The sequence below is a fragment of the Haemorhous mexicanus genome, chromosome 11 (assembly GCF_027477595.1).
Source record: "Haemorhous mexicanus isolate bHaeMex1 chromosome 11, bHaeMex1.pri, whole genome shotgun sequence".
Lineage (NCBI taxonomy): Eukaryota > Metazoa > Chordata > Aves > Passeriformes > Fringillidae > Haemorhous > Haemorhous mexicanus.
Window position 1 is genome coordinate 17,585,173 of NC_082351.1, and position 13,057 is coordinate 17,598,229.

The 13,057-nt window shown below is 49.5% G+C and overlaps 1 protein-coding gene across 2 annotated transcripts in view; it reads right to left on the reverse strand.

The window, feature by feature from the left end:
• PRICKLE2 (prickle planar cell polarity protein 2) overlaps positions 1 to 13,057 on the reverse strand; it is a 103,494-nt gene that overhangs the window by 13,269 nt on the left and 77,168 nt on the right. For both annotated transcript variants that reach the window (XM_059856729.1, XM_059856730.1), the window contains 4 exons: positions 6,921 to 7,034; positions 5,080 to 5,217; positions 4,240 to 4,443; positions 2,386 to 2,572 (listed from right to left, as the gene is read on the reverse strand). In XM_059856729.1, the coding sequence (XP_059712712.1) occupies positions 2,386 to 2,572; positions 4,240 to 4,443; positions 5,080 to 5,217; positions 6,921 to 7,034 (643 nt within the window). The remainder of the gene's footprint in view (positions 1 to 2,385; positions 2,573 to 4,239; positions 4,444 to 5,079; positions 5,218 to 6,920; positions 7,035 to 13,057) is intronic.

Sequence of the window (13,057 nt, forward strand, 5' to 3'; positions counted from 1 at the left end):
GTTTCTCTGATGCATTAAGTTAATCCCATTTTTAATTCTTCCCAATTCTAATTCCAGGCCTTTGCTTGGGAGTTACTCAGTGTTGGGAAAGGCAGCAGAACCATGCCTCAAGCTATTTTCTATTAAATGGGGATATTTCCGATCATAAAGCAAAGGAATGCAAGAAGTTCTCCATAAAGTCCTTGAAGTAAAAGCAATATGCTGCTTATTAAAAAGAAAAAAAAAAAAGCCTCCAGCTAAACCATAATGAGGAATTTGTTCTGCCTTGGTTAAGTATGTAACAGAGCAGATGACACCCGTGTCCCTTGCTGTTACTGTGGTCCCATCCTAACTTTATTTTGGCTTCAAAAGAGCTGGCCCCAGGGGTTGAGCACACACCCTTGCCTTGCACCCAGCCACATTTCCTGGGTTGCTTCACCAGGCCCCCCATGGGTTCAGTAAAGGAATTGACACAGACAGTCTGTCTCCCTCCAGCCAAACCCCAGGGAGCAACATCTGCACAGTGCTCTCAGTCAGAGCCGTGAGCAAAGCTCCAGAGGTTTCAGTGACAACATCTGCCCACTTGTTTAAGCTGCTGCTCCTGGCCAAAGCCCCTGCTGCCCCTGTTCCCTGAGGAACTGCCACGCACAGTGTGGGCTGGCTGGCACAGCAGGTCCTACACATGTGCACAGCACGTGCCTGCACACCCGCTGTGGGGCCAAGTGCTGCCAGGTAACTTATAAATGAACACTATGTTAATGGTCTGGTTTATTCCAAGCTAAATTAGGTTTAGTATAATCGTTTTTTTCCTCCTCTTATAGGGAGCAAAACGCTTTTATATAGTTGGAAGTGCTACACTTGTGGGCAAAAGAGAGACAAGATGGTGAGTGGGATTTTATCAGCTCCTTTTCCATTGCCCAAAGCCATCTTGCACAGGAAAGAGTGCAGCCTCCATACTCCATCCTCACCTACCCAACCCAAGCTTTACAAAGCTTCATCACATGGTTACCTCCAATTTATGTAGCTTGTCAGCACAGTGCTCAGCTCACTACTGTGAGAGACTTGCAGCAAAATGGTTGCCGTCCCTCCTCTGCTAGAAATGTGCAAATATGCACCAAACCAGACATTTTACCCTGAAAACGTGAGAGTCAGCAGGCTTCAGCAGGCCAGCTGGAGTCAAGGACAGCAGATGGGGGAAGCACAAGAGAAGGGACCATGCAAGAAACATTATCAGCTGCTTCTTCACCTTTCTGCAGCTGAGATTTTGGGAAGGATGTGCTGCAGGTCACAGTAGATGCATCCTCCAAGTGCTTCACTGAAAACCCTGTGTTTCTCCTCCCTGTGCCATCTGGCTGCTGCACAGCAGGAAAATGTTTGGTTTCTTTTCATCTGCAGCATTTGAACAGCTCACCTCCATGGACAAAGGAAGGAGTGTCTGGTTGCTCACTGTGCTCAGCCAAGTGGCAAAGGGAGCTGGGGAGCGCAGCAAGGGGCTTCCCAGCCCACCCAGCTTGGGGACATCTAGCCCCTTGACTGAAGTGCATTTCAAATCACTGTTCTAGAAACACAAATTGACCCTGATGCATTATTTCTTTCTCTCTGAGAACATCTATCTGCAAGTTGATTGAAAAAGGCCCAGAAACAATAATGATGCCTAATGAACAAGCATCTTTTCTGACAGTAGCTCATCAAATCATATGATCCTTTGCCAAGCTTGGATGGGAAAAACCTGAGTCAAAGAGCCAGGCTGTTTACAGGAAAATGAGATTTAAAGGGGGAAAAATGTGCCAGGGAAATTTTATTATGCCAGAGAAAGCTTTCACTAGCGGCCATTGCTCCTGAAGTTGCCCTCTGATAACCCTCACCTCTCTGACTACAAAAAGGGACAAACAGTGGTTTAACCAAATAAATCACCACGTCACCTCCTTGGTGGGATGAGAGAGAGGCATAACCACATTTGGTTTCCCCAGCCATGCACAGTCCTGTGGATGCCATGGGACAGAGAGAGAGAAACAGCAAGCGTTTTTCATGGCAGCTTGTGAGAATTTCTAGGGAGTTGTAAGGATGCGATAACTTGTTAAGAATAAACAATCTGCAGGTGGTGTTTTTCTACTTCATCTTTCTGTTCTTCTCAAGGATGGTGTATGAGGAAGATGTTTTTGTTAGCCAATCAAATAGAATCTATCGTATCACTCTATAAAAACCGCGTGGTTCTCTTGAATAAAGCCTTCTTTGCACTTTCTACAATACTGCCTCCTGCCTGTTCCTGTGCTATTCTGTGTTATCCTGTGTTATTCTGTGCAAGAGTGACACAGCCCCGCCCGCAGCCCCACGGTGCTGTCAAGGACTTCATGCAAGAGCTCCTGCCAGCAGCGAGCTGCGCGGGCCGAGCCCTCCCGCACGTACCGATGTGCTGGGCGCAGGTGTCGCAGTACTCGGCGTACAGGGACTCGAAGCAGCTGCAGCAGTAGGGCCGCCCGTCCTTCATGATGTAGCGCTGCCCCCCCAGAACCGTCTCGCACTCGAAGCAGCAGAAATGCTTCATGTGCCAGTGCCGCCCCTCGGCCTCGGTGCACTCGTCGGCAAAAATGATCTGCAGGAGGAAACGCAAGTGTGGAGAGGAGTTGGTCAGAAAAGGGACCCGGGATGCAGACACCAACCTTTGTGTCTCCTGCCCTGCACGGCAGCTGGGCCCCTTTCTTGATGCATCCTCCAAATGTTATAGCTTACTCCTCCAGTCCTGCATGGGAAACTCCCATAGTTTGGTTTGTGGCAGGGGCACCCATCATTTCTTTGGAAAATCTATTAAGATGCAAATTCCTCAGAAGCATGTTAGTGCCCAGACTACAAAGTGTTAAGGCAGAGCTGCAGTAATGTGCTCGTGAGCTCACCCATCAAACAGAGAGGTCGATCAGGGTAATAAACACACTTATATACAACCTATCGATCTGGTGGACTTCTGAAGAACAGAGCAGCTGCTTACTGGAACACATTTACTCATCTCTGAAACAGAGACCTGACCACAAAGGATGAGCAGAAGCACAAGAAAAAGTGGCAGCTCCCTAGAGGAGAAAAGATGGAGGTACCTTGGCTCCTCATCTTGCTGCTACCCCAGCCTGGGTGTCTATAAAAGTGAGTGCAGTCATTATACCCGTGGGGAAACTGAGGCACAGAGCGCTATTAAGGATGAGCTGGAGAAGCAGCCATCTAAAATGTCTTCAGCAGATGCTTTCTTGCTGTTTCTTCTTCTTATCCCCACCCCATCTCAACTCCCAAAGCCAAGGGAGCCAGCAGCCCCAGATCTGCTCCCTGGTTCTCTACGCTGGCACAGGGTATACCAAAAGCTTTTCCCTTGCAGATCCTCCTACTCCTGAATTACTGTTTCTCACAATTAGTACTTGATGTTTTAGGGGAAGAAAAGCATGCTGAAAAATGAGCTGAATGAAAGAATTAAATGAGAATTTGCAGGGATAAAAAATACATGAAAAAGAAATTACCCAGCCTAAGCTACAAAGAAATAGAGCCAGTTGAATGGTTAGGGTTGGCTTTCACTGGTAACATTACAAATTTAATTGGACACATACATCAATGCTCTTTATATCTGAAGTGCATATAGCCTTGGATATTTACTATTACATGCTTACAAGGATGGGACGTGGTATTTTATAGTACATACGGTTTTCCACACTATGGTTTTCGAAACTTTAAAAACCAGAGCAATTTCCTTCACCAGCCTTTTAAACAGAGACTGACACTTGAGAAGTGCTCAGAGGCGACTCTGTATGGTTTTCTATCTCAGTTTTGTATTCTATTTGTTCAGCTTCCTATAGCCTGTTAATCGCCTCTCTCAAAGCCTATTTCAGCTCGGCGTGTACTCAGACATGACTGACTTGTAAGAAATACAGCATTCATCCCACCAGGGGCTTCTTCTGGGGAAATGGAGAAGGGAAGATCACCACACCCAGCTGGGCTAAAATCACAAAGAGAGGGGGCTGTGTTTCTACTGGAAACACTCATGGAAACCCCCCAGCTTCCTGTGTGTAGATGAGGCCCTAACTCATAACAGTCCTAGGCAGACTGCAACTAAGGATATTTGAAACCTCAGGAAAAGCTTGCTCGGATCGGACCCTTGGCAAAACCAAGACATCAGTCTGGTGTGTATGCCTCCATGAAAAAGTCAGGGATGGAGGGGAAATGCCACCCAACCCTCCCGTGCCACGCCAGTGGGCAGCAGCGCTCATGGCAGGCGCTGTCGCTTACCTCATCGCATGCGGCGCAGCGGGGCTTGAGGCACTCGGCGTGGTGCCTGCCACAGTAGATCTTCCCATCCTGGTAGAAGTAGATCAGGTCGACCAGCAGCTCGTTGCAGACACTGCAGATGAAGCAGGGAGGGTGCCAGCAGACACCGTGTCCCGCTCGTGAGGCGAAGACCGCCATGTCCCCTCCATTGATCTGGCCGCCGCACTGTCAGAAAAGGCAGGGATTAATGGAGGAGTGTGGGTGACCCCACTGCCACCCATCACCAACAGATGCTCTCACAATCACTGCCCTGCATAATGCCAGGAGATGAACTGAGAACTCCATGTCAGATATCCTGAAAGGTGCCCTGACACCCCAGCAGTCACACCTGGCAGGGCCACAGGCAGATGCTTGTTTCATGAGCATCACTAAATCATGGAATGGTGTGACTTGGAAGGAACCTGAAGATCAACCAGTTCCAATCCCCAACACCTTCCACCACACCAGGCTCCTCAAAGCCTCATCCAATCTGGCCTGAACACTTCCAGGGATGGAGTAATCACAATGTCCCTAGGCAACCTGTGCCAGTGCCTCAACACCCTCACAGGAAAGGATTTCTTTCTAATATCTAATCTAAACATGCCCTCTGTCAGTTTAAAGCCATTCCCTCTATCAATAGATGCTCTTGCGAAAAGTCCCTGCTCAGCTCTCATGTAGTCCCTTTAGGTACTAGAAAGGTTTTTAAAGCACCCCAGAACCTTTTCTTCTCCAGGGTGAACAGCCCCAGTTCTCTCAGCCTGTCTTCAGAGGAGATGTGTTTCACTTGGTGATGCAGGTACCAGTTTATCAGCCACTACTCACCTGCTCACAGATGGCTCCTGTCATGGTTACAGGGAATGGCCGAACATTGCCTCTCCCTAAATTTTCCCTCTTCCTCTGGTTGCTGAAGAGTTTGAGCTCCCTCTTCTCCTCCTCATCCAATGAGTTGCAATAGCGAACCTAAAAAACACAAGTGATGCTCAGTGCCTGGGGTGTCCCTGCCCCACCCAGTAAGGCACCACTCCATGGGCCTTGCAAACCTCTGCTCGTGGCTGTGGGGAGGCTGGAGAAACAATGGGCTTCAGATATCTGGGGTTTGGTCAGAATTTCAAGAGGTTGAGATGAGAAAAAAGGGCAGGAGGATTGTTGCTCTTTGGGCACTCAATTTGTAGAAAAGTCTTAAAAGCTGGGTTCTCAGAGACCCACCCAGACCAGCAACTGGACTGATGGGTTTTCCTGCTTTCTCCATCAGTCTCCTGTGGCAGAGGTCTTCATAATATTCCACTGGCATTTCTGAAGCACAGACCCTTTTCTCTGCACAAAAGACAGAGTTTCAGTGACTTGACTATTTTTCCAGCACAGGATCAAGCCTGCTCATTTGCAAATCCTCTGCATTGCAAGGTAATAAGGAAATAAGTAAAATAAAAGGATACAAACAATGAATGATGCAATTTCCCTGAAGCTTATAAAACTCAGAGGTTTTCCTGGCTATTTCCATCCTGCAGGCTTAGCTCTTGGCTGGTTGCATTTCAATGGGGAATACAACTGAAGAGCCAGGGAGGTCAAATGTAGCACCAGTGCGCAATCCACCCTCCGTTATTTGGGAGGCAGGCTCATGGAGCTGAGCAGGGTTATTCACATGAGCAACCAGCAACACAATGTTAAAAGGAGCAAAACTGAGCATTAAGGGAAACTGGATGCAAAATCTGCCAGTTTGCAGAAAATACACACAGACCTACAAGCCTAACTTGCAGGAAAACAGGCTGCAGTAGCAGCATTTGTGTGTATTTATTCTTAGGTTTTTTGGCTGTCAGAGGCTGTGGGTTTCCAGCAGCTGCCAGCAGGGAAGCAGGCAGGCAGGTCGGGACCCAAGGGTGTACAGGAAGAAGTCCCTTCTTTGTGCCTGGAGCTCCCCCCATGCTGACAGTGCTGTGCCCATGGCACCCAGCCACACGCAGGCAAAGTTGTTAAAATCTGACTGAGATCAAACAAGTTACCTGCATGTATTTCCCAGAGCGGCTTCTTCAGAAAGTAGCATGAAAATAATTTTTTTTGTTTACACAGGGAAATTTTGTGGGTTACCAGAAGCCAGTGTTCTCACTGGTGAGATCAGGACGTCAAAGACCAGACCCTTTTTGCTGCCTCACATCATTCCTGCGAGACGCAAAAAGGTTTTTTTTGCTCTGACTGGTTTTGACTCAACCTCTGGCCTTGCAGGCTCTCCCAGCTCATGAGGCTCAGCCCAGAAAGCCCCTCCTTAGCACACTCACTCCCACTCCAAGGTGAGTCGGAAGCAGCACCTGGGAAAAGGCTTTTGCAACTTTGGATCTGTCTCTAGATAATCTCAACAGCATTCCAAGACACTTTTAACGGAGCCTTGGCCTCCATGGGCTGAGGAAATGCTTTTCTTTCAAACAACTGAAGAAAGATGACTTTAAAAAATTTAAATTTTAGAAACAAACAACTCCCCACCTCCAACAATCAAAGCAGGAAGCAAATACAGCAACTTAAACAGCAACACGACTGAAATTCAAGTATATCCCCCTGAAAAGCAAAAGGAGTTGAGAAAGGACAGCCACGCTTCCCACAAGCAACCCCAGGAGGAGCGTCCACTCCCCACCCGCAGCCCTGCTGATGTCCAAGCACATTTTCTGGATACTGACCTCATTGTCATGTGGTGGCAGCTGGTGAAGAAGTTGCTTTATGCGAGATTTTTCTCCCGGGCTGTTGACATAGGGAACCTTGTCCTCGGGCAGGCAGCTGTAGTACTGGTGCACCTAGGGAACAAAAGAGGGGACTCCTGTCAGTAGGGTTCCCTGGCCAAGCCCATGCCCCTGTGCCCGGCCAGCAGCCACCCCCGGAGGCAGCAAGCGCTGGGTCTTCCCCAAGAGTCTGAGCAGGGAAACGCTGCCAGGAGCTGCTTTGGGTTTGTTTTCTTTTGTCCTCCGAGGCAGAGGGGTGGCAGCCCCGGCGAGGTGGGCACGTTACCGTTTGCTCTGTCAGCCTCCATAGCGTGAGCATTGCGCCGGCTGCGGGGATGTGTCGGCACCTGCCTCAGCAGGGAGGTTAAGAAGGCTGCGCCCCAGCAGTCTCCGTGTTGCCGGCTATCTCAGCCTCCACCTCCATCAAACCCCTCCGGGCTTTTTTCTGCAGCAATTTGTGGAAATAAACAGCAGATAAAATCTGTTGGAAGGCTTAGTTTTTCTCTTTCGTCTCAGAGCGTGTAATTAAAATCAGCTATTAAAAAGGCTGAGGAACGGCGTGCCCGACGCTGGGAGCGCAGTGCAGCCCGGAGAGGAAGCACACCCTGAACCCCAGCATCTCTGCTCCGACTGCCACACCTGGGATGTGCACTCAAGGGCCGGGCCAGCACCGGGAGGGGACTCGCTGGCTGAGGATCCGCTCCAAAATGGCCACGGTGATGATGAACAGCTTGGGAAGAACCAGGAGAAGGTAAAGGTAAGCTCAGCTGGGACTGGGATTTGCTGCAGCCCCAGATGTCTCTCGATGCTTGGGCAGAAGCAGAGGGCTGGCTGGCTCCCTTAAATCTGCTCCTGGCTGGAGAGATGCAGGCTGTTCTCCCAGTGCACACAGCTTTCTGCCTTTGCCATGGTGGGATTAGCCCCGAGATGCTCCCTCAGCTATCAGCAATTCATTTTGGAGTGGCTGCACTGCCCGCAGCTCTCACAGGGCTTTTCCCAAATAACACTTCCTTTGCAGTGGTTTCTGATCAGCTTTTTCCCTCACTGTATGCTTTGGACTTTGGCCAAGAAGGCACCACCTGGGCCAGCTCTCTCCAGAGAAGCCCCTTCTGCCTGCACAGCCCCACAGCATCTGCAAATGACAGGGTGCTGTGGGTCACTGGGAGGAATGGGGACACAGGCTGGTCACTCAGGGCTGGCTGGCAGGGGAGCTCACCCATGGGCTCACAGGCTGATGGGGGTGGCTCCCATGCAGTTATCTTCTACAGAAAGAAATATCCTTTTATTCCAGAATAACTATCCAAACGTAGCTTTATTCAGGAATAATTACTCTGCATTCATCTCACTCCCAGCTCTCATTCAGAACTACCTGAGAGCAAGAGCTGCTCCAGTGGTTTTCTCAATTTATGGTTCCTCCCAAACCGATGTCACCATCCACCCTTCCCCATTATCAGGTTTTCCAGAACGGGAGATTTTAGCAGATTTCCACACGCAGGTCTGCAGTGCTGATGACAAGGGAACTGCTCGTGTCACAAAGCTGAGGAGCATGCTGAGCATATGCCACTGCAAAACCCTAAATTTATTTTGCTAAGGCACAGCAGAAACAGACCCACCAGCTATGGAAACTGTCAAAGAAAGAATGGCTGTGAAGTATTTTGTTATGTTAAAAAGAAAACAAACTACATAAATTAGAATACTTACTTTGCATTTATAGAGCATCCTTCATCCAGGAACATCAAAGCACATTAAAAACACTAAAATTCTTATGACATGCTACACAAGGTAGCAAATATACACATTGCAAAGGACTAATTGCAGCATCATGATGTTAAATGAGCTCCCTAAGTTCATGCAGCAAGTCTGCAACAGAGTTTGCAGTTAAAAATCCTCCAGCAATGCCCCAGCTGCCACACCAGACCCTTTCCTGGGCACGCTGTGTGTGCCCAGCCAGCACACACTCCCGTGGCTTCTGCTGCCAAATCCCCCACGTGCAGAGAGGCTTTCACTGTGCCCTGTGCTCACATTGGTTAGCTTGTGTTTTGATTTCTTGCAATGAAATTTTTCTGCCCACCCAGTCCTTGAAGTTGGTGGAGACCATAAATTACTTTTTTTTTTTTAAGAGCTGCCAAATTATTACAGCAACGAGCCCCAAGACGCTCACCCTGGGCAAGAACCAAGGATGGGAGCTCTTCCTTCAGCTGCCTGGGTGCTGCATTCCTGGAGCACAATCCAGCAGGATGTACGTGCCCAGCTTCGCTCCTGCTTCCGCTGGGAAGTTTTCCATTTACTCCCAGCAGGACTGCAGGAACTGGTTCCCATCACACCAGCAACATAGCTTGGCAGGGATGGGCAATTTGGTTTGAGAAGCAAAACAAAATAAATACAACAGGCTCCAACCTGTGTTCTGTTGCCTGAAATAACCTGAAAGGGTTTGCTTTGGATCTGCATCAGCCACAGGGACCTTCTAGAGGAGTGCTCATGGAGAGGGATGGAGCAGAGGCAGCTGCCAATCCTTGCCCAGTACCTGTGGAACATCTCATGGGGAGAAAATCCTTACATCTGCCAACAGCTTCCTGCAGCCACCATCCCCTTCTGGAGCCACCATTCCCTCCTGCAGCACCAGCTCCTTCTGGGGAAAACCTTGAACGAGAGGGATGCACAGATCCTTTCACCCAGGGCATGACTTCTATCTCAAGAGATCCATCCAGAGGGCAGATGAAGAGCAGAAGGACACCCCTTGCCCAGGCTGACATTAGGCCATATAACACTCTCTCATCCATCACCTGTTCCCATGGCATGAACCCAGCTCCTTGGATTGGAGACCCAGGACTGGGAGGAACAGGGTTCACAGGCTGCCAGCATTCCTGCCTCTGTGCCCAGCTGGCTGCCAACAGCATTTCTGACCTGGCGTGGGAGCAGCTGGCAAGCTGGGCTGGCACAGGCCTCTGTGATGCTCAAAAATAAAGAAGGAAAAGGGGATTCTTAGATCAACCTGGCTTTTCAGGGAAAAAGCCTGCAGAAAGTGTTAACTTGCTGGGAAACTAAAACTGCTCAGTCTGCACTTTGCTTTTGTACAAAAGGTCACTGTTTTATGCTAAAGTAGCTCCTCCTCCATCCAGCTCTGTGTTGCAGCATGCACAAGCCTTATAGCTGGTGAGCCTTGCAGAGCCAGGGCCAGACCCCCCACATGCCTGCTGATGGCTCCTCACTGCCCTTATAGGCTCTGCAACGGGAGTTGCACCCAGATAAGGATAACAGTGTGGGCAATGACCCTGGAGAGAGAACATTTCCTCTCTAAACCATGCAGTATCAGTAACTGTTTTATTATTAAATACTTCTGCTGTGCAACCCAGCAGCTCTGCATCCTCCATCCTCACAACAGATCTGCTCTGCCCATGGTTATCCCAACAAACATAATTAACACACAGGAGCCCCTTGTGGGGCTGGACTAGGTTTTATCCTCAGTTTTCCCACTTGTCTCACTTCACTCTGACTTCTGCTCACATCTGCATGAGAGAAATCCCAAAAGAGACTGGAAAACATCACACTGAGTTAAAATAAAGCTTGACAAAACATCTCAAGGTCGCAGGTGCCATGGGCATGGTCTGGCCAGTGCACTGGGCATGGGGACAGCTGTGGGTGCCATGGGATACTGGTGGCCTGGGCAAACTCCATCCTGCCCCAGGAAGGTCCCACTCAGACAGGCTCCATGCTACCAGAACCTGGCACAACAGATTCCCAAGGTGTTATTCTCACCTTTATGAGGAAAATGTCCAAACATTTTGCTAGCAAAAACCAATACACATTTTGGAAATTAACAGCTGCTTGGTGCTAAAAGGGAGGAGGGGAAGGTAGAAATTTAAAAAGTAACAAACCAGGAGAAAGGAAAGAACATAATGTAAAAACAGGGTAGGAAAAAGCCTTTATACTGGAGCCAACTTTATTCAAAGGCACTGAAGAGAGTAATTACATTAGTTTACAAATGCCTTTGTGCTCTGTGGTCGTAGGTTTGGAGTATGTTTCCAGTTTAACTTTGACAGTTTACAAACCTACCCTGGCCCTGCTAAATAAAGGCAGGACTACAGCTTGTCCTGATGGTCCCAGGGTGACCAAAGACAAAACCCACATGAGCATATCTGTGAGCAAAGCCTTACACCTCCTAGAAGGAAAAGTTTGCAAACATCCTGTAAATTCAAGCTATTGGTGAAGGATCTCTTTGATCAATGAATTAAAGGAGGTGGAGGGGAAATATCACATTTCTTACGCCACAAATTGTTGTTGGGAAGTAGCATTTGGTTGTACTTGCCCTGAGCACAACCCCCCTTCCTAAAGCACCCACCAAACCGGGCTGTTTGGGATGACTCTATGGCTGGGATGGACTACAAAGGAGCACACGGTGTCCTGGCACGGGTGCTGACTTGCTCAGCCCTCACAGCTCCAGCACAGCCAGCTGGGCAATCCTGCCTGGCTCTCCTGAAACCAGACCAGCTGCAAAACCAACTGCAAGGCTTTTGCAAAAAACCCTGTGAGGGCAGGATGTGCTGGCCTGTGCGCAGTAGGGTGCCTGAACACTGATGTCCCCAAAAAGGGGACCTTGGTGAGTCAGCCAGCACTCAGGCACAGTGCAGTGAAGCGTCACACACAGTGCAGTCTGTTCAAAATACAGGCACACCAGTGTCCCCCCTCCATGCCCAGGACTGCAGCATTTCCCCCTGGGAATGTGCCAGGGCACCACAGCCCTGGCAGCCCATTCCATGACAGCCAGGAATGTCCCGTGGCAGCACAGGGAGCTGGTGGCACATTGATGTGTGTGTGCTCAATTGTGGCCCCTTCTCCTGGCTCACTGCTGCGTGCAAACTCCCACGGGATTTGGCTGCTGAGGGAAGAAGGCAGCCAATGGCTCTGACAAGCCTGTGCTGGCCTGGGCGAGCAGGGCTGCTCCTGTGGCTTGCCTGCTCCTCCCCAGTGCCAGCTTCTGAACAGCACACGTCAGACTTTAATGATCCTTTACACTGAGTGCTTAAAATTGACAGAGAAACAAACCTGATGCTTTTGTGTGTCTCTCATTCCTGCTGGCCTCCCTTGGAAAAGCAAGGGGGAAAAAAATCCAAATAAACCACATGCAAATAACCTTCCCAATATGTCTGTGAAACATTGCAAGTGTTTGTACACGTTGACTCACACACGAGCTCCACAGATGACAGCATGTGTGAGCCTGGAAAACGGGTTCAGTGTGCTTTGGCCCTAGTCTGGCACGTCCTCCTTTTCCTAGGCCATTAGGATACAAAGCACTGATTTATTTTTTTGAAGCAAAACAATCCTTACAGCAGGGCCAGATGCTCTGAAATGAAGAATGGGAACTGCTGGCTGGTTCTGCCAAGCATGGGGATGCAGGCAGGCAGTCAGGCTTCTTGGAGGGATCCAGAGTGTCCCCTGAGAGCCCAGAGCCCCAGCTGAGAGCAAGCCTGTGTCACCCCCAGACTGTGAGTGCCCATCACACAGCAGTGGGGGCAAATGCACCCCTGGTGCCGGGCAGTCCGGCATCCCACAACGCTGCGCTTGCTCTTGGAAACCCGCTCCTAAGGCAGAGGGACAAAGGCAGGGAACAAAGGAAAAATCATTTTTCTAAGTGCTATTTGTTCTGGCACGCTCTGCGGCTTTCCGCACGCTCCTCTCCCACGGCAGCTGAGGCGTCGGAGCGCTGCTGCTCCCCAGTCAGAACGACATCCATCCCTGCCAAGCCTCTGGAGCAGCTCTCTCTGTAAGAGATCCCGCGGAAGCGCCGCTTCCTGCTGCCATCAAAGAGGAACATTTGAATGAAGGCCCTACGTCCGCATGTTTTAAACTTGTGAAAGCCTGTGACATGGTTTTCCTATTTTTTTTAAGCAGAAATTGAATTTGGATTAAAAAGAGCCAGATCAGTGCTTTCAACAGCGTTGAGAGCGGTCTATGCTGCGAGGTCCATGCAGGGCTCAGGGTCCCCTGGAGCACCGGGAATGATAAAGATCATCTGCTGCATGGATCATCACTGATCATTCCCCTGGGTATTCCACATAACATGCTCTTGGATTTCTAAGGCATGGAGTAGCACACTTGTG